The following is a 26623-nucleotide window of genomic DNA, read 5'->3' on the forward strand; positions in this document are numbered from 1 at the left end:
ACTGGCCCAAAGCTTTCTATTCTAGAAGAAGTTCTTCTAATTCACTTTTTTGAGGGCCTTAGTAGGGAAAATAAGCAAACCTTGAATACAGCCTCTAGAGGATCCTTCTATCACCTACCTGCTAGTGAAGCTAGGGATTTAATTGATTCATTGAGTGGAAAGTTTCCTACCATTTGCTAGACAAGAAGAAGAAGTTTCGATAGCTAGATCACAACCACTTCAATCCCAAACTTTAGCTATCGATCCTAAACCATCAATACCCCAAAATTCTCCAAGGCAGGAAGGAATTCTGACCTTAAATCTTTCAGATGTTGATGGTTTAGACTTCTGGTTCCATAAGAGACCTTCAAGCAGGGATAATTCAAGTCCTTGCAATAATGGTTCTCTTAGAGAATGTCCTAGTTCCTGTTATGAAGAAGTCGAGGATGACATATCAAATGAAGGAGAGCTAAACCATATAGAAGATTCTATCTGCTCCCCTTCCATGTTCACAAATTCTAAATCCATCCTTGACCTTAGAGACCCCTCTTATCTCTCTCTTTTTAGTCTCATGACGATCCTAGCAATCTATCAAGACGATCAAACCATAGGAGTCATAAAGACCATGAGGATGGCATGTCAAGTAATGTCATAGAAGGAGAGCTAAGCCATATAGAAAATTCTAACACCTCCCCTTTCCTGATCACAAGTTCTAAATGGCTAGAATGTTTAGAATGGATGGACAAGGAAGAAGCATTAATGGATTCTGACTTTGGCTCAATTTCAAATGGTGAGTTCTTGACTCCCTTTGAAGATGAGATTCATCCAACTACAGAAGAGGACATAGCTGAGACCAATCCAGGAAAAACTCCGAACATTCAGATTGGAGACGAAGATAACATTAATTAGCATGGAATTTATTTCATAGCCACTTCGTTTACTCCATGCTCATATGCAACATCTTCCCAATCTTTTGGTCTCTCCAACATCACCACATTCGAGATCTCCAACCCCCTCTTCCTTTCTATTTATAAAAACTTTAAAAGGGCGGTTGTTAATGCATATGTCTATAATAAATATTGCAGATCTCGTTGAGTTGATCTTGATATAGGTCAGCGTTGGAAGAGAAACCACTTCGCCGACATAAATTGATGGTTTCCCAAGGACAAGCTTAGTGTCCTAAAATAAGCACTGATCAGATCGTAACATGAGCTTTTTATTATTTACAACATTACCTTGTGTATTGAGCATATAAGGATAATTGTAAAAACATTCCTTCGGGTATTCTTGTCACTAACCTTTCCAGGATTGGAGCAAGAAGATTGGATGAATGACAAGCACAAGGTATGTCCAACCAATCATCATACAACATTGAATTAAATCCAACTTGAATTTTGCAAAATTCAAGCTTGGGGGAGTACTTTACATAAAAACATCCTTTGCCATGTTGCTATGTTGGTTGTCCCTACCTTTGAGACATGCTCAATTTGTTAAATACTAATCACACTACTTCATCTCCACTTGAGTAGAACTCTATAAATGCTCTCATGTTACCTTTATTTGCTTTAGTATATGTCTAGGTTTGGAGTAGTTTCATTTATCTCTTAAATAAGCATAGTGCTTAGTTTAGGAATGATGATCTTACTTCCAAGGGATTTTAAATTAAGCATGGTGCTTAGGTTAAAATGCCCTCCTAAATCAAATTAGACATGGTGTCTAGGTTGATTTTTGAGCCGATTGTATGCTATAGTAGATATTGGATATTTTGTTGGACTAACCCCCTACAGGAAAACTTTCAATATCAACCTGGGAAGTCCTGAGATAAACTCACATTGGAGACAAAGAGAGAGACACATCAAGTTTAACAATTTACACAAGAAAGACGTAGCTCATAAGAGATGATCCATGGAGGGTGCCACAAACACGATGCACAACCGCTAAGAAAGGAAAGCTTCCACAAGGTGACACTGTACCATCACTCTTCAATTAAGGTAACATCTTAAGATATGTGACTATCACTTTTATAAGCTTCTCCTTGGTTCTGGCGTTCACATAAATAAAGAGACAAACATGTATGATTTATAACTCCAAATTAACCAACCCAACTGATTCAGCATGTTTAGTCCTTTAATCTTTGTTCCTAGTACTACCTCCATGATCCCACACTCCTAATCATATGAGCTAAAATGTTGCACATTCAATCTTTGGGAAGATATAAAGAAAAAGACATATACATAGATAGATTATCTTTCCATAAGGTTGAGCGATCTGATCTAACAAATGTTTTAAATGCTACACTCATGAACTTATCACCCATCAACTTTGTCTTGCTCCCTATGCTTAAGGATAGAGAAGAATAAATATACTTTTGGTTCTGTTGGTGTTTTCCACCAACAGGACCCATGCACTTGATCTCTGCCTTGTCTCTATGAGTAGGACACATTTTGAGAAACATGGAGGATTTTTCAACTCTCAGACTCTACCAAGTGAAGGACCTGAACCTACGAGCACAAACACACTGAGCAAGATACTGCCAACGCCGCACTTCGAACTGCTGGGCAAACGAAGAACATGGGTGACACCGTATCAAGAGGTGCAGACGTAAAGGTCCACACCTGAATCAAATGACGCAGCTGAAGAATGAACACGGTGAGAAGTCTTGTTCAGAAGACTTAAAACATTGAACCCTCGCCCTAAGGTAAAATCGGTAGTTATCCATATTTATCCTTTCTGTATTCTCTTTTCCCTTAAATTATTTACTTTCCTTAAATGGCTTGTTAGTTAATCATGCTATCTTGAAAAGAAAATAAAAATATTAAAAATACTAAGCCCCATGTGAGTATGCTCGTGGCATAAAACCCATAAGTACATTCACTGTGGTGGTGTAAAAACAAAATAAATATATTCCTATCCTATAGAAATGAAAATATAAAAATAAATTTATGATCCTACCAAAGAGAGTAATATTTATTAGAGGAAGCTTGACATGATAAAGGCAAAGAGATTTTTATGCTAACACTTAACCAGTTCCACAAAGCTTTGTTCTCTATTTGAGCTCCACAGAAATCAAGGGTCAAAGAAGACTAGCAGACGGAGGACATCCTAATCGTTGTTAGGGTGCTGCCGACATTCAAATATACCTCCGCCACCTGCTAGCTACATTAGAAAAAATTACGTCAAAATCCAGCTTGGGTGAGAGCACCCCCATTTATCCAGCTAAGTGTTTCTATTCCCATTTATACTTTACTCAAATAATAAAAAGATGCATAATCATAAAAACCCAAATAAAGATTTTATGCTTATATATATATATATCTTTGCTTAGTTTGTTAAATAAATAAATAAAGTTTGCTATGAACCCTAATGATAAGCTCTCACATGGAAATGATGAATAGTTGCTCTGCCATGACTAGTTCTCAAAATTGAAATCTCTCTCAAGTTTAGGCATGACTGCTATAATTTAAAGCTTGCTCTAAATCTAAACTTGTGGGAAGAGTACTGATCAAAAGTCTAAGTCGTTAACGGATATGATATGGGAAGGTTGAGCTGCTGTTTATCTGTTCCTAGAGATACTAGAATTCTAGAGAATTTTATCTTTAAAAATGTTTAAAATGTTGCATGATGAGTTTCTGTATGATGAGAGTATAAAATCCTACCACAGCCATATACACATGCTTATTAGACTATGAACCATACATTTACTTTTTACTACTTATGAGCATTGAGTGTCGTCAAGCTGTGTAGACCCTTAGGAGCTTGTCATGCGGTTAAAATCAAGATTCACTTGTGTAATACCCGATTTTAAGGACAAAACCAGATATGCACCATATGTGAGTTTTAGAAGCCAAATCTCACATATAGCTACAAATAAGTGCTAATATCAAAAGACAATGCATAAATATATAACGTACTTAGTATAAAAGAGATAACCTTTAAAAGCAAACAACGGATAGACAACTCCAACTTCGGGTATTAACTTCTCTCTACAGGATCCAACTGACTGGTTGATCACAAGCCTAAACTCCTCCTGAAGTATGGGGGAAATAGCAAGAGTGAGTCCATGTCGAACTCCACAAGTATAGCAACTAGATTGTATAGCTCCCACAATCTCATGATCAATGTGCATGGCATAAATAATGTAAAGCATTAAACAATAAACAATGAGTATTTTAACACACAAGATTCATCACCCTTAATGTAGATGTCCCCAAGGCCGCTCCTGACCGTGAGCTCGGCTAGTATACTAGTTTTTAACACTCTGCAGAGGTTGTACATCTTTACCCATGAGTCATGATTTACCTTTTCGCCCGAGACCCGTCGACCTCTTAACCCACTACCAAGGAAGGTCGGCAGGGATCACTATGAAGCCTTTCCAAAGTTTGTCTAACATGTTAGGGCCGCAAGGTTTCCTTCGCGAGCAGATATAGATACCCCCCTTCCGAATGGCACAATGACGCGCAGCCTATACACATAGGGACAGGGGCTCGCACTATACACATGTCGGTTCAGCCCCTCTAGCGCCCTTTCGGGTAACCTCTAACAAGCTAGAAAAGGTCTCCATACTGAGCTAAAGCCAGAGCCATTATAGCCCTCATGTTTGCACTGTTGTCCCGGGTGATCACGTACAGATAAATCATCAAGTTGCTAAAAAGTCACTTTTATCATTTATTACTTAACATTAATCTAGTCACAGGATCATGGTCATAGAAATAAAATCCAAATTACTATACTTGCCTTAATCCATTTGCTCTTGCTAGTTGTCCAAGGCTCTGATCTTGTTCAATGAAGTACTCTTATTCACCACGAATTGTTTACCATCTAATTCCGATCATCGATCATCAACATACAAACAATCGAGGCCAAACATACACGAAGCAAACAAGGCTACAATTAGAACAGTACACCAATCATATAAAAACAGTAAGAAAAGCTTATAAAATGATTCTACGCATCGCTACGATCTCACAGACATAAAGATCACGAGAATCGGAGCTACAACGGAAGAGTTATGAATTTTCTAAGATTTTATATAGAAAAGAAATTAATTAAACAAAAAGATAAGGCATGACTAACCAAACAGTAGATGAGAGGGATTATAGGCAAACAGCCAAACATGTAGGATGGATGCGTCAATTATGTATGTATGTAGTCCTACTTTGCAGGCTTACATGGAATTGTTGTAGCAGAACATTAGGGGATCTGCTTGCTTGGTCATGAGGTGGCGCTGATCAAGATGGTTGGAACATATACGATGCACAGATCATGGCCTATGGGCCTTGTGTCTCGGCCACTGAGTTAGCCTAGCAGCGCTGTAACTTTTAATAAAGACAGATATCAAAACATAAACTGGAAGCAACGGGCGAAGAGCAGGTATAGTTCTAGTTAAAGAAAAATAAGAATAGCCGGGGTGTAACACGAATCGAGGCTCACCACTCTGACGATGATGATTTCTGGATGAACTCTGGTGCTAACGGCGCCCAGAGACGGAAGTGTCGACGAGAGGAAGATGCACGTTGATGGAGATTATTATGACCAACAATCGTGGTCTTCATGGATGTGCATGCCATTCAATAAAAACCTGGCGTCAAGCACGGCATCATGATGAAGTTCCTTGGGCGATCATGTACTGTCGTGATCTTGGTTGTTGCTCGCTTCTTTATGGCTAGCTGAAGATCGATCGTCCACCAGTGCTTGACTATCAGATTAATACAGCAAGCCTCGGACGCAAGGCAAGGAGCGGTCGGCGGTGGGATCAGATGGAATTGATAAAGTAGACGGCGGAGGTAGGATGCATATATATATATATATATAGAGACATAGGGTTAGGACTGAGTTGGAATTGGGCTAGGGTTTATTATTTTCGAAATATTTAATTGTTTTCGGAATTAATTATTTTCATAGACAAAATAATTTTAAAAAAAAGTCCAAAATTATTATTTAAGCCATGAAAAATACTCCGAAAGCTCTGAAAATTCAGAGGAAATTCTTGGAGATATTATGAAACATAAAGAACCCAAATAAAGTATTTGGAGCTCATGGTAAGATAATATGGAGCCTCTAAAATTAGATTATGCTCACGGAAAAGACCGAAAAATTTTTCGAGAAGTTTGTAGACATTGCTTGATGGACAAGAACTGAAAGGAGTGACTTAGGTTTTGAAAGAAAAGATTCTGACCTGAGAGACAAGGAATTTGATTGTAGAAAAAGATAAATACGTACCGAAAAAGAAAGATCGATCTACTAAACGTATTTTAAAGACTTCACTCACTAACAACACACAAAGGAGCAACAAGCAAACATTACATCAAATCGAATGCACCAGCATGTATGCACAACAATATTGCTAAACCTTATGATAAATTTTAAATTAATAAAAAATATTATTTTTCCTATATTTTTATGAGCACAAAAATACATAATTAAATCATTTTATCTCTATTTCAAAACATGCAAATTTGAGGGTGTTACAACTTGCACGTTCACTCATACATGCTGCTTCTACTCGGAAGTACGCATCCACATACATCCACTCCTTTCCATCTCCAGATTCACCCAAAATTATTCTACTCCTATCCACGAGAGAATAGCCAAAAACATTATCATATCCCAGTTATTCCCCGTGAAATAAATGCTCGAAATATTTTGGTTACTACCACTTGCTACATTATTCCAGGAGGGTGAGTGCTCTGAAAAAAAGTGAATACGAGAAAATAAAAAGGGGCAAGTGCCCGAAACCTCGAAGAAAAGAAAAAGTGAGACGAGAGGTAAAAATGGACAAGTGTCCGACAGTAGAATTAGGGGCACAAGATACCCACCTGAGAGAAAAGAAAAACAAAATATAGAGCATCTCATTCCCCCTCAAAAAAAGCTTCAAAGTGCAAGAAAGGTATGTATCCCCTCAAAAGAGCAAAAGTAGAATTAGACTTTCACCATTGTTTTCACCATTATCACCATCATCACCATACACCATTCATTCGCCACACATGCACATCTTGATTTGACTTATTGACTTGTTTCTCTGGATCCATGGTTTGACTATGCAAGAAATGTCTTGTAAGTATGTTTTAGCTGTCTCCCACCTATGAGCTCCAGATATCAAAACCTTATTAGAGTAGGGTGAGAGAGAAGGCAATGTCACTATGCCTCATACCACAAATACCACATACTTTGAGAGAAGGCATATACCATCACTGCCTTGGTAAGAATTCAGAAATACCACAAAAGAGAGATTTGAGAGAGAGTCATACAAGGAATCTCTGAGTTTTATTTGAAAATCTGCAAAAACTCCAGAACTATAGTTGATCAAGAACAAGAGACATGGCGCTTGACTTGACCGTTCTATCTTTTAACCGCTCAAGACACAAGTGACGGTTGCAAGCCCCATGGTGGAAGGTAATATGAGTAAGTTTAAATCTTAACAGTTTACCCTAACCCAGAGTTGAGATCTTGTTTGAACGCATGTGTACCTTTAAGGCATGAAACCACTGCAGAAACTCTTGAGTCCATCCTTGCTCAGGGACGAGCAAGAGGTAAGCTTGGAGGAGTTGTTGACGGTGCTTAAGTATCAAATTTAATCATCAAATAAATAAAGAAAAGGATCCAAATGCAACCAACACCTAGACTTAGGGTTTTATCTGACAGAATTCCATGAGTTTTGGTGTTTGTCTATTTCTGCAGGGGGTTATCAGGAAATATAGAGGAAAGGCCCACACGTCGGGTTTACATAGAGATATTAACGTGCCGCACAATTTTCTATCATCTAGAAGACTCCAGAAGCCACGGGAACGAACGGGAAGCCGAGTGGGCTCGGGGACAGGGCGCCCGCCCTCCCCTCATGGGCGCCCGCCCTGCTAAAGGAGCCAATCAGGCTCCGCCTCGCGTATTATGCTCCACCGACCTAAAGGATCAAGGAAAACCGTACGATTAAGGTTGGTTCGATCTGACGGCACACATTCATTTGGAAGGACGATATAAGCAGGCCCCCTGGCCCCTAGAGGAGACACCTCTTGATCCTTATTCATTATTCATAGATAGAGCAAAAGCTAGGGTTTGGAGATGAGAGCTCTCCTCTCATGTCTAAACTAGAGTAGATCTAGATAGTAGCGAGATGGAGAGCGAGGGAGGATTGGAGGAGAGGCCGGCCTGTCGGTTCTTCCTCTGGTTGTACTTCGCCATGATCAAGCTCTAATCAAGCTTGCTCATGGGATGACTCTGGTAATCTACTTCTATTTCATTATGCAATTACTATTCATGTATGTTCTGGTTCACAACTCTTTTGAGTACTTTTAATCTATAGGACCCTATAGGTTAGAGTTGTAGTATAGGTGTAAGCGTGGTGCTTAGACCTAGATTACTTGTGGATATCCCCTGTCTAGCCGGATCGTGTGGTAGGCCGCGTAGGTGACAGCTATGTTGGTCCACTGTAGTCCATCTCCCGTTAGCAGGACTGGTAGGGTTTATCGGCCTATGGATAAGCATCCTTTGTGGTGTATTCTTATCGCGTGGTTCGTCCCAGACATAGACATACCCCTTTGAAGTAGAGAAACCATAGTTATCCTCTCTATTCTCCTACCATCGCTCATATACTAGATTGCTCTACTCTCTATTCCCATATTATCACCCATTGTTATCTTACCTTTAATATTGTTCTTATTCAATTCTACCATCTTTCCAATTTACACCTACCTATCTATCTAGGTTAAGTTAGAGCGTAGATCAGTTCTCCCGTTTCCCTATGGATACGATAAAACCTTTAACTGGATAAAAGCTACAACGGTATCCGTGCGCTTGCGGATTTATCTGTGTGCGTATAAATACCATAGTACACTCTAGTGCCATGCTGGGGATGACAACGTAGTATTCAAGTGGTGTTAGCAAGTGTCAACAGTAGATACTTAGCAGTATAGGCTAGACACTATGTGAGATACTCATTTTACCAAATGGGTTCATACCTTGTGTGCTTAGTGCAAACCAAAGATTCCTTGGTTCATCAAAAAAAGACTTATACATGGAATCAATGTATCGCCACTAAATACCATCTGCTGGGTGTCGTATACAATCATCAACCTTGCGGCTATCTGAGTGCCAAGTCAATAGATGTGCGTCCTTAGAGGTTGCAAACAATCGTTTGAGGCGAGGGATTATAGGGAAGTACCATACAACCTTCCTATGAACTTTATGACGCATCATCATGCCGTCAACACCCATATCACTTCTATGTTTGTAACGAGAGGTCTGACAGTTGGGGCATTGTGTGGCCTCTTTATTGTCACCATGGTACAAGATGCAGTCATTCTTGCAAGCATCAATTTTCTCAAACTTCAATCCCACTGGACAAATAATCTTTTTAGCCTCATATGTAGTCTTGGGTATCACATTTCCCTCAGGAAACATATCTGTAAGCACTTCTAGCAATTTTTTGAAGCCATCATCAGTCCAATGATTTGATGCCTTCAATTGGAGAAGCTTTAGCGAACCAGACTACCTGTTATACCTCTTGGAATTCGGATACAGTGGGGTCTTCATATCATTCTTAAGTTGTTCCAACTTCTTTAACTCTGCATCAGTACGCTTATCAAAGCCAAAGGCATCACGCAACATCTCCTATAGATTCTCAGCAAGTTGGTCTTCATCAAAGCTCACAGCTATATCTGTTACATCATCATCACAAAGTTCTTGATTGTCAAATGGTGCTTCCTCATCATCACGACCGATATCAGTTTCATGGAGGCCATCCTCGCCATACTGTTGACCAGCAGCCTGCACTTGGTCTCGGTGATTGACACCTTCTTCTCCATGTTTGTTCCAACATGTATAGTCATCCATGAATCCTCGAATTATTAGATGTTCATTGATTACATCCAAATCCAAGAATTGCTTTTCATTCTTACAATCAATGCATGGACACCACACTGATGACTTATGTCCATTCGACATATCTGTCTGTGCAGCTGTCACAAAAGATTGAAGACCATTCACGAACTGAAGACTAGTACGATTCCCAAGATACATCCAGCAGATTCGATCTGCCATAGTCTAAACAAAATTGAAAAATGAAAGAACAAGTCAATGAACCACAACATAATTGTGGATATAATTAATGTCATCCTGTCAAAGTTTAGAATGCAAAACTTGCAAGCTTTATTTGCTGAGCTAGCTCACCTGGCCATTGCTGGGAGGCGAAGCACTAGTACTGCCGGAGGATGGCATTTGAGAAGTAAGCGATCGAGCACGCCGATGGCCTGCTGCAGAGATTGAGATATAGAATTAAGCAAACGGCTAGATTGCATCTGCCAGGAGCAGCAGGACTGATCTGCTAACCTGATAGAAGCGATCGAGCTGGCTGAGCACGTCGGGAAGAGATCGATGTCGTCGGTGAATGGATGATGGATGATCAAAAGCAGATCATATCCAGATCGAGCAGAGCTTGGAATGGCCGGTACTCGCTGGGCTTAGCATACAATGTGCGCTTACTGCTAGATTTCGTGTCAGGCTGCATGCGTCGTGCCCCCACTGCCCCGTACGGCCATGCGAGCTGCCGCCCAAAAGGACGATGAGTGCCTCCCGCGCGCCTCGCCTGGCCTTGCACGCTGCCGTCAGCGGCTGCCGATGCTGTGCACCCGGATATAGCTCCCGCCGGCAGGCAGAGGGCGCGCGGGCGCCACGATCGACCGACCGGCCGACGCTGGCCGCCCTGAGCTAATTGATCAAACTATCCTCGCGGGCGCTCGTGGGCTCGCCCCGCTTTGCAACTGAGGATCACTACGGAGACTTTTGAATAAACAAAAAAATTCAAACATGATCAGTGCAATAATCGGTGGCACCAAGAACTGGGCCTGCTGCAGAGATGTCAGATGAGAACGCATGCGGCAGAGCCTTTGCTACACGCGTGCGGCTCGGCTCTAAGTCTTTGCGTACACACACCGCTTTCCTGTGCCCAAAAATCACTGGAGAGAAGTCTAAATTTACCGTAAGAAAATTTTAGACTAATGGAAGTGATGAGAGGTTAATTAGATTTCTAAATTGTTTATTTATCTTCTCTTGATATCAAATTCCAAAAAGTAAACAAAAAATAAATAAATAATGTCACCGCCTAGGTCTCGAGCACAACACTAGGGGATTAAAGAGACTCCAGGCTTAACCAAAGGCGCTAAGTAGAGGACGGGTGATAGAGAGGAAAAAGAGGCTTATTTAGGGCACTCACAATTTAAGACTCTACCACAGAGTCAAAGACAATTAATTACATATTATTTATGGTATTTTGCTATTGTGTCAGCATATTTATTGAAGAAAGAGGTAAAAAAATAAGACTCTAAGTCTTATTTAGATTGTAAGTCCACATTGTTCGAGGTAATAAATAACTTTAGACTCTATAATAGAGTCTGCATTGTGGGTGTCCTTAATCGGTTATTGCAGTACCTTATCATTTACCCCTTTGAGAACTAGTACTTACATGCAAGTGCATTCTATTCAACTGCACGGCGGACAGTGAAGTGGCCCACATGCACTGTGGTGAGCAGCTGCCTGGCGCTCAGTCTGCAGATTTATGGCTCACCCATGTCCGCATCGCGCATCCGAAGCAACTATAATTTATAACTACAATCTCATTTGTAACTTTTCTTATTTTTTTTGTTTCCTTCTTTATCTTTTTTAACCTACCATTTCTAAAGTTACCTTTTTATTTATAATAAAAGCCCAGTACGGGTAGCACCCCTATTGGTCTTTGATATGTAATTTTCAAGATTACTTTGCAACTTATACCAAGAAACATAAATTGCAATAAAATAAATCTACAGGATTTTAATATATACAAGAAAGTAAATTGCCATAAATAAATAAAAGTAATATGCAATATAAAGTAAAACTCACAGTAATACATGGTAGACCCAGAGATATGACTATTTTACAAACTGCTGCCATCATCGCCTGCCTATGAACGGTCAGTACGAACATGCAAGCATGCGTGACACTCGTCTCCTCGAGGATTAATTGGAGCACAAGCATAAGTAGCAGGCGTGGGGCTTCGGGCCACTTGAACAGGGACCTGAACGATGACCTAAAGGCTTGACTGCTCGATGGAGGCCTTGACCGGCCATGAATGGACGGAGGCAGCAGGGCTGCGGGCCACACCAAAGCATGCAACCATGCATGCAATGCCTCTCCTAGGGGTGCACAATACTTTATATGTCCACCCTAGTTATTGAGACCGGACAGAACTGGTGGTGGAACCGGTTAAAGATCGAACTAGCTCAGTTCACTTAAAGACCATTTGTGTTATCGGACAGGTAAAACTGGCTGAATCAGCTGGTTTCCATGGACCGTGAATGTACCAGCCGGTTCTGTCTGGACCTCCAGGTTTGGTGCTCTCGTCGTGGGGCGCACGTGTGCTTGCCGCTGGGCCCAGCGTGTCTGCTACTGCGGCCTGCGCCTGCCCTCATGAGTCATGACTGTTTGGACTCGGGTACGTCATGCGCTAGGACGTTCTATCGATAGGACGCCCCGCGCACGGCCGGCCCAACCCATCATCCGGACTCCGGCCGCCATGCAACATAGCGATGGATATCATAAATACACGATATGGATACGGTATCAGATGTTTAATATCCGGACTGATACGGACGGATTAAAACTCTCTAAACGAATTCGGTCTCGAATACGATCGGTTAAATATCCGTACCATTTTCATCAAGTATATACGTGTGTCCTTAGGCCAATGCATATCCATATTCGAGTATATACGTGTGTCCTATGTATAGGCCAATTAATGTGTTGTGCGGCGCGGCGTGCCTGGCCATGGGTGCAAGGCATAGCGAGATGCCGCTGACAGTCGAGCACCAAAGCCCGATGTTGTTGACAGTCGAGCGAGCACCAAAGCTCTCTTCCTGCACTTTTTTTCTGCGTTCACATGCAGCATGCAGTCGGGGTTTCGTGGCCAGCAGTGCGATGCAGCGATGCATGCTGTGGTGGAGGCGTGGAGACGGGGCTTGGTGGCCAAGACAGCGATGCATATGCTAGTGGAATCATGGAGCACACTGCACAGCAGCAGCCAACAGGGCTGGCCAGACATGCAGCTAGCGATGCATATATACTAGTGGATGGCACACGCCTTTGCGCGCGAGATTAAATCATCTTAGATTGCTTCATTGTGTCGACAATAGCTTATTTGAAACACGACTGTTGTAATAGTGGCAAGCATGATGGTGCTTATAGATTGAAGTACCATTTAGAAAGCATAGCTATATTTACATAATATTACTTGCCTAGCAAGTTTGTCGGATGGCAGATTTGAGCTGCGCATATAAAAAAACATTAGAGTGGTGCGTGTTGATATTATACAAGATTAGTATGATGTCCATTGTATGCTCTGTCAGATGTAGTATCCAAAAGCATAACAGAGCGTTGAGTAGAAATATTATATACAAGGTTAGGAAGCAATGTGTGTGCGGTCTCTGTTCGGCTTCCACATGGATGCAAGGATGATCAGAAGTTGCAGCTACAGTCAAGTTCCCAGCAATGTTCGTCGTCGTCGGAGATGTCCAATGAGGAATCTGTGTCAATATTTGTAGAGTGCTTTTGATATGACTAATAGGTTTGCTAAATTATGATAACTGAGGATGAAAGAAACAATTGGAACCAACCAAGCTGAGAAGACAGGAACAAGCAAGAAAGAGAATAAGAGATAGGATGGTCCCTGAAACTTTATCTGACAAAGAAAGGCTTAAAAGACGACCCTTTTTGTCCTAATATAAAGAAAACTTAATTAACTGTGCATAAATGATGCAAGCATAATGCCTAGAAAATTTGAATTCCTATAGCAAAATACTTCGTATGGGTTCTCGCTAAGTCGACAATTTTTCCTAGATCCTAGCTATCCATAGTCACTGTGAACCAATGTCATCAGATACATGAAAACGATACCAGATGCCTAGATTAATAAACTTTGATAATTCCAACCGAACTATAGGCATCATAGTTTGTAGTCTAAGAAATCATTAATTTTGAACACATCAATAGCAGGAGTTATATACAAGCGGCAAAGCTGCACCTATGTTAAAATGACACAAAGTGTCTACAATCGAACTTGCACTTACTTTCCATAAAGTATGTATGAAGATTTTATATAACTGAATTTATTTAAGTTCTAAAAATAACCATGCTTTATTAATTTATAACTCAGAATGTAGATGGCTGAAGGAAAAACTTACAAAGTCGAGAGAAGGAAGCAGATAGGTCACTTGTTGATGGATACATTTGGTGTCGATCCTTACATTTTGCAGAGAGCACCTATAAATGCATAATTACATCAGTATATCAGAATAATAATAACAAGGAGGCTCATCAATTTACCTTTGATTACATGGCTGCTTTCAACAAGTGAATGCCAAAACTTGGAATAGTGTGCAAGCCATGCATGAATGACAACTCAGGCTTTAGCTACTCCTACATTTGCATGCATTGGTGTTTAGTGGCTTTGGCTGGTCACCTCAAGGCATCAGGGAACAGGGGTGAGCGGGCAACGCATTGGATGCATCTCTACCTTTGTTTTGGCTCTTTCCTTTCTCCTTTCTGCTTAGAGAGAGAGTTATGAGTGAGGTCTTGTTTAGTTCCTAAAAATTTTTACAAAATTTTTCAGATTCCCCGTCACATCGAATCTTTATACGCATGCATAGAGTATTAAATATAGACGAAAATAAAAACTAATTGCATAGTTTTGGTTGGAATTGATGAGACGAATCTTTTAAGCCTATTTAGTCCATGATTGGACAATATTTGTTAAATACAAACAAAAGTGCTACAGTGTTGATTTCCCAAAATTTTTTGGAACTAAACAAGGCCTGAGTCATGAGTGAGTAATAGAGGGGTTTTGGAATTAATGTTCATATTTGTTGGCATGTGGTCTGCATTGGTACCAATGAGTATGTGTAGCCTAGCCAGGCTAAGTAGTGCCAACATCTCTCTCTCTCTTCTCTCTCTGCCGCCTGTGCTAGCTGCTTTGTGCATATATATATATATATATATATATATATATATATATATATATATATATATATATATATATATATATATATATATATATTTCCTCCATTGATAGTTGATGCTACTCTGCTTGGCCTGCTGCCTCGTGTTGTCACACACAAACACACACATAGAGCTTGTGATTGATGCAGCTCCTATATATAGCTGTGGTGATGAAGGCTATTGCAAAGCCTGAGGCTATATACTTGCACTTTGGGAGCCTCTACATGATCAGCCTGATCATGCATATGTAAACAGTACACGTGTCAGGGCTAGCTAATAATATGAAGGCATCTCGATCGTCTTAGCCTCTCTGCCTGTGTTGCTTTCGATCAGATCATTGAATAGAGCATAGATACTTTCTTCCTTTGTCTCGCCTCTAGCCTACAACTGCATGCAACGAGTATATGAGTGCAGCATTAATTGGGCAGCTCAAAGGACGATCGATCAAGACGACTGAACCAGTGACGACAGTGCATCATCGATCAGCTTCTCAGGGCATATGTAGCGAACGGGTAAAAAAGATCGAGACAAAAAAAGGTTTGGTTTGAGACGACGCGTACGTACATATGCGTACATCTGGGCTCATCTGGGCATGCATAGAGAGGCGTTGTAGCCGCGTTGTTTGCTGCGTACGCGGTGAGCGCATTGAGCGGGGAGAAGGCTGTGTGGGCAGTCAACAGATGCCTCAGCACGTCGCAGCTCACGTACATCGATCTACCATGTACAGCCTATCGAATAAATGGAAAAAGTCTACATCACCCACTGAATATAAAACGGTCTAATTTATTCCCTGAAACTATCCAAAACCGTTCAAATCACCACTGAGCGGTTTTTTATGATGGTTTTGATACAGTAACTATAGTTTTGCTACAGTAACAGTGGTTTTGACTTGAACATAAAAGGATGGCTTGGTTCTGAAAGGCTGTACAGTGTATAGGTGTTTGGAGCTTTTGTGCCTGAGGGACAAAGTATACCTCTACTGCTCTGGCTACTTGCCCTAGCTCTTATATTAATTAGGCCTTGTTTAGTTTACCTCAATAACCAAAAACTTTTCAAGATTTCCCGTCACATCCAAACTTATGGCACATGCATAGAGTACTAAATATAGATGAAAATAAAAACTAATTACACAGTTTACCTGTAAATCGCGATATGAATCTTTTAAGCCAAGTTACTCCATGATTGAACAATGTTTGTCAAATAAAAACGAAAGTGCTCGGAATTAAACAAGGCCTTATTAAGGCCTTGTTTACTTCCAAAAAATTTTGTAAAATAGGAATAGTAGTACTTTCGTTTGTATTTGACAAATATTGTTCAATTATGGACTAATTAGGCTCAAAAGATTCATCTCGTCAATTCCGACCAAACTGTGCAATTAGTTTTTATTTTCATCTATATTTAATACACCATGCATACGTCTAAATATTCGATGTGACGGGGAATCTGAAAAATTTTACAAAATTTTTAGGAACTAAACAAGGCCTAAGCAAACAAAATGAGTAGACCTTGGAGCAGCTACTTCCTAGCTTGCACTAGCCTAGGGTATGTTGTGCGTGCCACCCACATTGGCTCCGCCGTGCTATGGATGCCCGGCCGGGGGGGCAGGCGGTCCAACTGTTACTACAGTGCACCGGTACGTCACTGCGCACCTAGCCAGAATCTCTCTTGTGCTGTCCTCAATAAACGAATGGAAGGCTGCCCCAAAATCTCTCTCGTGTTGTCTTTCATGGCTGCCAAACCCTTTTCTTTTGTCATGCATGACAACAGAGTGAAGGAGAGAGATGATGGGTAGTGGTAGGTCCCACACTATTTTTGGAATATGTAGGAGGTTCAAAGCAGGTACAATAATGGGCTTATAGCCAAGCTAATGCTGATATGGAGGAGAGAAGAGAGGAAAGAAATGATAGCTTGGCTCTCATGTAAGCACCAAGCTGAGCACGAATACATAGGTAGTGATGAGCCCAAATAGCAAGTGTTGTGAGAAGGAATATGAAAGAGAAGATATTTTAGAGACAAGTATGAGACAACTTATTGTATAACTTGACTCTAATCACTTGACTTATAGCCAACCACTTGGCTCTATTATTGACTTTGCTCTTAGTTGTTGTACAACTTAGCTGCAAGAGTATATGACATGGCTTAGCTATTGGCAAGTTTATTGGCCTTGCTCTAAGAGCATGGTCAATAAGCTTGGCTAAGAGCAGGTACAATAATGGGCTTATAGCCAAGCTAATGCTGATATAGAGGAGAGAAGAGAGAAGAGAGATGATAGCTTGGCTCTTATGGAAGCATCATGCTGGACACAGATGCATAGGTAGTGGTGGACCCAAATAACAAGTGTTGTGAGAAGGAATAGAAAAGAGAAGGTGTTTTAGAGACAAGTATGAGACAACTTACTGTATAACTTGGCTCTAATCACTTGGCTTATAGCCAAGCACTTGACTATATTATTGACCTTTCTCTCACTACTTCCCCCACTACTTCTATTTATAGTATAGTAGACACACTACAAGTAGAAGCCCCACGCGCCTCACTACTTCTCATCGTTCTCTCGGCACACTCACTCCCAATCAAAATCCACCCGTCCTCCTCGCCTCTCTCCTCGTCATGGCTCGACAACACCCATACCACCTCTCCACCGGTAGCTCCAGCTCACAGCCACCCAAGCCCAATCCCTTCGAGCAGCAGCCGATCCAACACCCATACCACCCCTACGCCGGCAGCTCCAGCTCATAGTGGCCCAATCTCTTCGAGCAGCAGCCTATCTAGGACCCAAACCAGCAGCAGCAGCCGATCCGGGATAGTATGAGCAGCAGACGTCGTCGACCCAGCAGCAGCAGCCGCCGATCGCGAACCCAAAACCAGCAGCAGCACCAGGTCCCGAACTTGAACCAGCAGCAGCCCAACAATATGCTTACACCCGAGCAGACACAGTTCTTGCTGCAAAACAGGATTAATCCCGAGAACATAGTGTTCTACTTCGGACAGGGGTTTGGCGCCAAAGAGATAGCTGGCCTCTACAACCTGAACTTGCCAGAGCAATTCTGGACCATCAACAACCAACCTCTCCCTCACGCAGACAATGAACCAACGCTGAACATCAACAACCAACCTCTCCCTCATGCACAAAATGAACCCCCTCAGGCAGACTATCAACTAGAGCCGGCCCAGGACTTCAACATGCAACCTCCGCCTCAGGTACACTTGTAACATATGTAAATGCATAATTAAATATGAATTATGTGCTTTAATAAACATAATTATTGAGCATCATGGAATTAATACATTCATGTTTTTAATATGTCTTGTATGCAATGCTTGGTCATATTTTGTAAATCTTGGGTGTGTTAAGTCAATCTTGTTATGCAATAACTAAAATAATTATAATTTCCTAGGTTGCTTGTGCTCTTTGTTTTGAAGTGTGTTTTGAACTTATTCTATTCAAAATCCTAATACCAGCACCAGCAATACTCTCAATAGCAGGCGCCGCCCCAGAACTTCAACAACATGGCACCGTCCCAGAACAACAACATGGCGTCGCCCCAGAACTTCAACAACAATCCATATTATCAGCAGGTACACTATGATCCTCTACTCATGCTCCTAATTACATGTCCCATATGGTAGAACAAAATTGATTCTATGGCTAAAGCATCTTGCTTCACCAAAGTAATTCACTTTAGGAAAGCAGTCACGGGAGAAACATAAGTTACCTTACTTGACTTTGCATGTGCAACCATAAATAGGGATTGATCATTCACAGCGGGATGATCCTTCACAGCTGAAAATGTACAGTCTGTGTTCCCATCCTTGTTCTGAAAACAACAAAAGATAGAACAACAATTCTAAATCAACCAAGAGTCCAAAATAAAGTCTGCCAAATTATTATCAAGCTCTATAACTAGCAGCTGCTCACTTTTTATCATACATTCCATCAGAATATTATGAACAATGTTGATAAATTCAAAAGATCATATGTATCAGGTAGGTCATTCAAATTAGTAATGAAAAATCCAATCATATACCTTCCATTGGGCGATACATCTTTATCACCCTTATTGTAATGTAGAGCTGCCATGGGTTTTCTTCGAGGATCTTGTAACTGTTGCCTCAGCGACATTGAATAGACTGCACAACAGCCCATAAAAGAAACAAAAATGAAGGTCCCATACTTATGCACAGTCCAGTTTGAATCATAATGGGGCTCAACTAATCATCTCCACTAACCATCCCCTGATCCCATCCCAATGATGAGGTCATGCCACTCTTTGGCCTCTGGGTCGAATGCATGGTGCAGTGGGTTCTTGAGTTGCTGAAATGGATGGACTTCAGTGGATCCTAGTGCAAGTAAACAGATGATCAGAAAAGAGCAAGAAACCAAAAACTGTGCGTAGTTTGCATCCGATAAAACAATTGAATACCTTCTCCTGAGAACTGAGATCGCTGAAGAACAGTGTGTCAGCAGCATTGAATACAATATATGTACCCTCGCAATCAAAATTTGTGGCCCCTTGTGATCCAACGAGGGCTGTAGATGTACCAAGCCCTCACTGCTTCCTTTTATTTATACTGAAACCAAACAGAACCAAAGCTCATTGATGACGTGTTGTATGAAACACGAGCTGTTCAAGTGTCTAGTGATTATTTAAACATGATTAGCAAGAGCGGTAGCAAATCTGCAAACACACACACACACACACACGAACCTAACAGGCTGTGAGGACGGAGATCGAATAACTCTGCTGGCTGCCCGGAGAATTCAGGATCAATGATAGGAGGTACAATTGCAGCTGTATGCGGAGGAGTCGGGGAGCATGGGGGGCAGTCAACGACCTTCCCCTGGAGAATGGCTCCGGCGGCGGCAAGATGATCAACCGAGATCGAATAACTCAGCAGTCCTCATCTCTCGCCCTCCACAAGCCGGATCCAGGCCGACCGCGTTGGATCAGCCCAACCCGCTGCTTCTCACCATCCCTCGGTCTGGCCGCGACCGTGACTAGGCAGCAGTGGCCGGCGGAGGGCATGCCTCCATGGGAGCAGGGCCATCGTCCTCAAGTGGAGAAGGGCAGCGCCGCCATCGGTCGAGGGGAGCGAGGCCGCCGCTGGTGGTGAATCGCGGGAGTCGCGGCTGCCGTGCCCGCTAGGGTTTACGCACGGCGATAAGGGTGGCGATCGATCTGGGAGGCGAGATTTTGGGTGAGGATTTCTGTGGGAGTGGCGTGGTATTGGGGAAGGAGGACGGCGATGTGTAAGCGGTGGTGGGTGCCGGGGGACGGGGTGTGCGTGTGGGATATCCGTGCATGTGCGTTGAAGTGGTGGGTGGGTGGAACGCACGGCAGGACGCAACAGGTCCGTCGATCGGGCCGTCACCGTTAGTCTTGCTGGGTCCACTTGGCAGTGAAGGCGCCGCGGAACATGGTTGCCGGCTGTCACCATCTCTGTGGGCCCCATCTATTGGCGGACGGATGGAACCTTCTCACTCTCAAGGGGTGCAGAGCCGCACGGTAGGTGGGTGCTTTGCGTGTGCGAGGCAGAGTTGTGGACGGAACATATTCTAAACTAAATTGTATAATCAAAGGCATTTTTTTAGAAAAGAACGCCTCCAATGCTCATATAATCAAAGGCATTTTTTATACTTTTCAGGGCTCCGACAGCCACTCAAGTGCACGCTCGGCTACCGAGCGTATGTTGGCATTCGCAGAAATGTGTAACATTACTCCGGAAGATACCCCCAATAAATGGCTCGCGCTAAATCGGATAGTGGCCAACCCTCAGAGGGTGCTTTTCTTTTTTTCGTCTAGTGACTATGGAAGAAAGCTTATCATCCAAAGGGATGCGGAAGAGATTGCGAACAACATCAATCACCCTCCCCGCTGGGACTGGTGATTAGGGGCGTGCATGGTGCCACAAGATTAGGAACTGTCAGTGATTTAGAAAACGGTGACCTTTCTCCTACTAATTGGTTGCATGCGCTTCCGCTATTGGAGACGCCCTTATCATCTATGTATCCATGCATTTGATGTAATATTTGTTTGAAGTTGAACTATTTTATCTTGTACGTTTTAAACATCTTATTGTTATGTAAAAACTTGTAAATATGCCCGTGCGTTGCAACGGGAGAAAAACATCAAATGGCCATAGAAAGTGATGATATAATGTTACATATCTATTTATATTTATCTTTTTTATAAAATTTGAAGACCATAATTTATTTTATTGATTGGTATAGATAGTTAATATTTACAATAATATGTAGCTTTGAGACATATTTACATAATAATAAAAATAGAAATTAGGCAAACCTTAGTATTATATTAAAATATGAGAAGTTTGTTGCTAGCTTCATTTTTTATTTAGATTAGGATTCTTTTGAAATATGATATATCAGTTAAACGTATGTAGATTATGAACACATAGGCTTATAAAGTGTTCAAATGACATACCAACACATCGTGCAAAGGTAGTGGAAGCATCCTTTTTTATTTTTACATACTCAAATTGACTATAAACTATTTAGCAAGCATAAATCTAGGTAAATTAGTAAATCAGTGAGATATGTAGGAATGGTGCTAAAACTATTACCACAAATCATGCATCACATTAAATAGGCTACCATAAAATTTTCATAATAATTGAAGCAAGATAACTACAATTTCAATTTTACATTAAAAACATAGGCAAGCATCTCCAGCAAAAAAATATACTAAAATTTGTGATATTTTTTATTTACTGCATGGATCTACATATGTGGAGCTAAATAAAATTTGTTTTGTAATTTTTAGATTTTTCTATGAATTACTATGGATTTATCAATTTTTAGCTGATTTAAAGAATAAAAGAAAAGTAAACTAATAGGACAAACACTTTGCACCTAGGCCTCTATACTTTCGTTATTTTCAACATGCTCTGATGTGTATTGTAATGTGTCAGGAGATTTTATATTGGAAACTCTAGAAAAGCTTCTATTCTCTTTTTTTCTCCAATACGTGGCAGACAGATCGAGCCGGTGATTCCTCGCGGACAGACCGATTCCTGGCGGATCAGAATGTGTTAGGAGATTTTGCATTGAGAACCCTAAAAAAGTTTCTATTCTCTTTTTCCACCTCCAAGTAGGGACTGACCGATTCTTGGCGGACACACCGATTCCGTGCCCGTGCATTACAACGGGTGATAAACAATTATATCTCTACCATCAATTCCAAACTTCAATGGTCAATAATGTAGCATATAATCTTTTTCTAATACTAAGATTTGGTGTTGATCTAATCCTAGTGACCTCAGTTTGGTCCCATTGCACCTCGCTCTGGTCCAGGCCTGATTTGATTCAAGGGGATGATGAGGACATCCTTCTCAGCTTGGTGTGGAGTCCTCAATTTATTGTGATAGAACAAATTAAGGAAGAAGAAGCAAACTTATTGATTTGATTTGAGAAGTTTTGCCTCATTGAGTTATTCTGATTTGGATTTGTATCATATTGGAGATAGAAGACTTGAGAAGACGTAAGTGAGTCTTACCATGACTCGGTCGAGTAGAAGAGGCAGGACGAAACATAGATTGGGAGACAAAATTTCTAGCAGACTGAAATTTTAACAATTATATATTAGGGATAGAAAAGAAATTCTCTCGCCACACCATTTCGTTTCTCCAAATCCAGTGGGTTCCACACATGAGCGCACATAAAAAACACTGTTTTGCCCCAGGCTAGTACTAACAGCTAACCGCCCTAGAAAACTCCAAAAAAAAGTTCTTCTGTAATCTGCGAGACGAATTTTTTAAACATGGTTGGACAAAATAATTGTTAAGTATAAACAAAATACTATAGTATTATTTTGCAAAATTTTTCACCAACTAAACATGACCGAGTCGTTGCATTACATTAAAGAAACAACCAAAATTGATGCTTTTTTATAAGAGCAAAAACAACCACAAGCAGAGCAGCACAAATAGTACGAGTGAGGGAGAAAGCCAGAAAGGCGTCCTCTCTCCTCTCCTTTTCTCTCCCCTCTCTCGCTCCCTCCGATCCGGCAACCCTGTCTCTCTCTCTCTCATCCCACCTCACACAGGCGACATTAATGGATCCCGCAGCCGCGGCCAACTCACTCCACCCCTGCATCCTCCCGGCAGCAGCGAAAACCCTAACATGACGCGCTTCGCCCCCGCACGGATCCTCCTACCTCCATGCCGCCGGTTGCTCGTTGGGGGAGAGAAAAAAAAGGTCGCTGCTTGGGGAGCTTCCACGGCGAGGGTGGCGTGGCGGCCCAATGCGGCTCGATCCTGATTGCTCCATGTCGTGATTCCCCGCGCCGTTGACCCCGTGCTGCTGGTGCTGGTGCTGCTACCGCTGTCATCTCCGCCTCAGAAAGGTTGGATCTTTATGGCGTTCTGTGCCTTTTGTGTGGGCGAGCTATGGATTCTTGGAGTCAGTTGTGCTTGGGACTACCTGCATTCTGGTTAAATTCGTAGAAGGTTGCTGCCAGGATAGGACACGAGAGTCAGCTCTTGGTCAGAATCTTATGGTTTTCTGCAGGTTTTCCTGTGTCAAATTTGGGACGAAGAATTGGTTCTGGGAGTAGAGTCTAGGTGTTGGTGCTCTGATTTGGATTTGTATCTGTACTGTATCCGGAACATGAGAAGACGTCACTGAGTCTTACCAGGACTCGATCCAGTACAAAAGGCGAGACGAAACATTGATTGGCGGATTCACAATTTAGTATTAGGGATAGATTTTTTGGAAAGCTCTATATTGGTTTTTTAGGGAAGCCATTTGGCGCATTTTATTAATCTCCAAACAGGCTTACATCATTAACCAAAGCTTCTAGAATAATACTAGGGGGTTCATCGACCCAATTACATGATGATTTCGATACCATTGCTTCTCTAGCTATCTCATGGGCTACTGTATTGGCTTCTCGGTGAACATGATCAATAGAAATCGATACAAAGTCTTGCCACCCTTGGACACATTCTTCATAGATTGGGCCACTAGCGGTTGCAAACATTCCTTGTTGTTTCATAATCTCTACCACTTCCATGCAATCTGTCTGGACCATTAACCGGTTGCATCCAATTTGGCTCGCTAATCCCAGTCCTTCCCTGAGAGCCAAAGCCTCGGCCATCGGTGCATCTAGCACGTGCTCAAAATATCTAGCCGCCGCAGCTATGAACTGCCCATTTGAATCCCTAATGACCGCCCCCGTACTCCCGGTGCTTCGTTCCTGATTATAGCTTGCATCCACATTTAGCATCAAATAGTTCTCCGGAGGCTTCGTCCAACCCATTCTCACCTTGGTTGTCTTCTTTGCTGCACTTTGATAGTTGCTTGCTAGCATCGCTATTGCCACAACCGATATTGCCGGTTTTTGGACAGTCTCAGCATGTGTCAGCTTCCTGCACTCCCACCACATATACCATCCAGTAGTAAGTATTAGTTCAGCTAGACCAATATGATTCAAATTCTCTACCCGTTTTGAACCCTTGATAATTTCCGCCACCACTACTGAACCTGACCGATCGGCCTACATCATCTTCTGTACCTCATTAGACAATCCAAGCAGGTCCCATATTTCCTTTGCTCTATTACAGAGGAACATCATATGTTGAATATCTTCACATCCCTCTTGACATACTGGACAACTCCCAATGTTTCCGATATATCGATTTGCCAGAATACCACGACATGGAATAAGACCATGCAATACCCTCCAGGAAAAAATCTTAATCTTCGCAGGAACATCTAATTTCCTTAGATTTGCCCAAACTCTCTCATCATCCACTCCACTAACATGTTGATTTACTTGGTGATTTCTAAACTTGTGTAGCCACTGGAGATGATATGCTGATCCAACTGAGAAATATCCATTAGTGTTATGATGCCAAGCCACTACATCCTCTCTTCCTGGCCTCAGTGGGATCTGCAGAATCCTGTTTGCATCAACTGGCCAAAACAAGGCCTTTATCAGATCTTCATCCCATAGCCCCGTGATGGGATTAATAAGTTCATTGACTGTGGTCAGTAAGTTACGCCCTCTTGGTGTTAACACTCTAAGGTTGTGACTTGCTGGAATCCAATTGTCCTCCCAAATATTTATTTGTGATCCATCACCAACTCTCCAGATATAGCCTTTTTTAAAGCACTCCAGCCCCGACAGGATGCTCTGCCAAGTATAAGAGCTGCCACTTTTTTGTTTTGCATTCAATAACTTTCCATCAGGGTAGTATCTAGCTCTTAAAACTCTCGCACATAAAGAATCCGGTTCCAGCAACAGCCTCCACACTTGTTTAGCTAGGAGTGCTCGGTTAAAACTCTCCAGATCTCTAAACCCCATACCTCCTCTCTTCTTTGGAATGCATAATTTCCACCACGCTTTCCAGTGAATTCTTTTGTGATCATCGTCATCGCCCCACCAGAATTGAGATATGGCATCTCCCATCCCTTTGCATATGTTTTTCGGGATTTTGAACACCATCATCGCAAAAACTAGCACGGCCTGAGCAATTGATTTTATCAGAATTTCCTTTCCCCCCATACTGAGTAGTTTCTCCTTCCACCCTGTTGTTTTAGCCCTCACTCTGTCAATCAAGTGTTGAAAACAATCACTTCTATCTATCCCTACCAAAGCTGGTAGTCCAAGATATTTATCATTTAGAGACTCAGTCATGATATTCAGAGCTTCGCATACTTCCACCTTAACTGCTACCTCTGTATTTCCACTGAAAAAGATACTGCACTTCTCCTCACTAACCTTCTGCCCTGAGTTTGTACAATAGCGATCCAGTATACTCTTCAGGTTATCTGCATTTTCCTTGTTTGCCTGCATTAAGATTAGGGAGTCATCAGCAAATAACAGATGGGACACGGGTGGAGCATCCCTGCAGACTCGCACTCCCTGCATCTCGCCTCTATTTTCAGCTCCATTCAGTAGACTTGATAATCCCTCCGCCACCAAGAGAAAAAGGTATGGTGATAGGGGATCCCCCTGCCTCAATCCTCTTGTCGGGGCAAAAAATTCAGTCTCCATTGAGTTTACTCTGACCTTGTATTTCACAGACTTGACACAGGCCATGATCAGATCCACCCATTGTTGATGAAAACCCATCTTTATCATTATCTTTTCCAGATAAATCCACTCCACTCTATCATAAGCCTTATGCATATCCAGTTTTACTGCACATAGACTCGTCTTTCTCCTCTTCTTTTTTATGGAATGAATGCTCTCATAGGCCAACAAAATATTATCAGTAATGAGTCTGCCCGGCACAAACGCACTCTGATTGTCACTAATAACATCCGGCAAAATAGTTCTCAGCCTATTTGCTAGCATTTTTTATATGACTTTGTACACCACATTGCACAAACTGATAGGTCTGAATTGGGAAACCAGTGTAGGGTTATTTACCTTGTGTATTAGGACTATTGTATTATCGTTCCACCCATCTGGTATTTTCTGTGAATTCACAGCTTCCAACACTTCCTTTACTAGATCATCCCCCAACAGCTCCCAGAACCACTTGTAAAACACTGCATGCATGCCATCAGGCCCTAGTTCTTTGAGGTCGCCTATTTGGAAAAGTGCTTTCTTTACTTCATCGCTTGAGAACTGGGCTGTTAACTCAACATTCATATCTG

The 26623-nt window shown here is 41.8% G+C and overlaps 1 protein-coding gene, 1 long non-coding RNA gene and 1 pseudogene across 5 annotated transcripts; 1 reads left to right on the forward strand and 2 right to left on the reverse strand.

Annotated features, from left to right (window-relative positions):
* The window catches only part of LOC8062544, a 93182-nt pseudogene that overhangs the window by 33865 nt on the left and 32694 nt on the right, over positions 1–26623 (forward strand).
* Positions 8957–10643, reverse strand: LOC8062543. Its single transcript, XM_021454549.1, has 3 exons — positions 10300–10643; positions 10141–10223; positions 8957–10014 (listed from the first exon to the last, which is right to left on the reverse strand). The coding sequence occupies exons 2-3, from the start codon at positions 10186–10188 to the stop codon at positions 9583–9585; spliced, it is 480 nt and encodes a 159-aa protein (XP_021310224.1). The 5' UTR covers positions 10189–10223; positions 10300–10643; the 3' UTR covers positions 8957–9582.
* LOC8061696 lies at positions 13162–20283 on the reverse strand. 4 transcript variants are annotated; one of them, XR_002450382.1, is made up of 8 exons: positions 19704–20283; positions 19419–19566; positions 19225–19335; positions 19023–19125; positions 18711–18812; positions 14326–14544; positions 14184–14262; positions 13162–13526 (listed from the first exon to the last, which is right to left on the reverse strand). It is a non-coding gene; the product is annotated as an uncharacterized LOC8061696 (long non-coding RNA). The 4 variants fall into 4 exon arrangements; XR_002450381.1 differs by having other exon boundaries at positions 14326–14585; XR_002450383.1 differs by having other exon boundaries at positions 14462–14544; positions 19704–20282.

The sequence above is a fragment of the Sorghum bicolor genome, chromosome 2, assembly GCF_000003195.3.
Source record: "Sorghum bicolor cultivar BTx623 chromosome 2, Sorghum_bicolor_NCBIv3, whole genome shotgun sequence".
Taxonomy (NCBI): Eukaryota; Viridiplantae; Streptophyta; class Magnoliopsida; order Poales; family Poaceae; genus Sorghum; species Sorghum bicolor.

What these genes read in the sequence shown, in the direction of transcription:
- LOC8062543 (XM_021454549.1), bottom strand. Translation starts at nt 10,188, where the DNA reads ATGCCATCCTCCGGCAGTACTAGTGCTTCGCCTCCCAGCAATGGCCAG. An exon ending in CGCCTCCCAGCAATGGCCAG is followed by an intron (nt 10,015 to 10,140) that starts GTGAGCTAGCTC and finishes AATTTTGTTTAG; the next exon opens with ACTATGGCAGATCGAATCTG.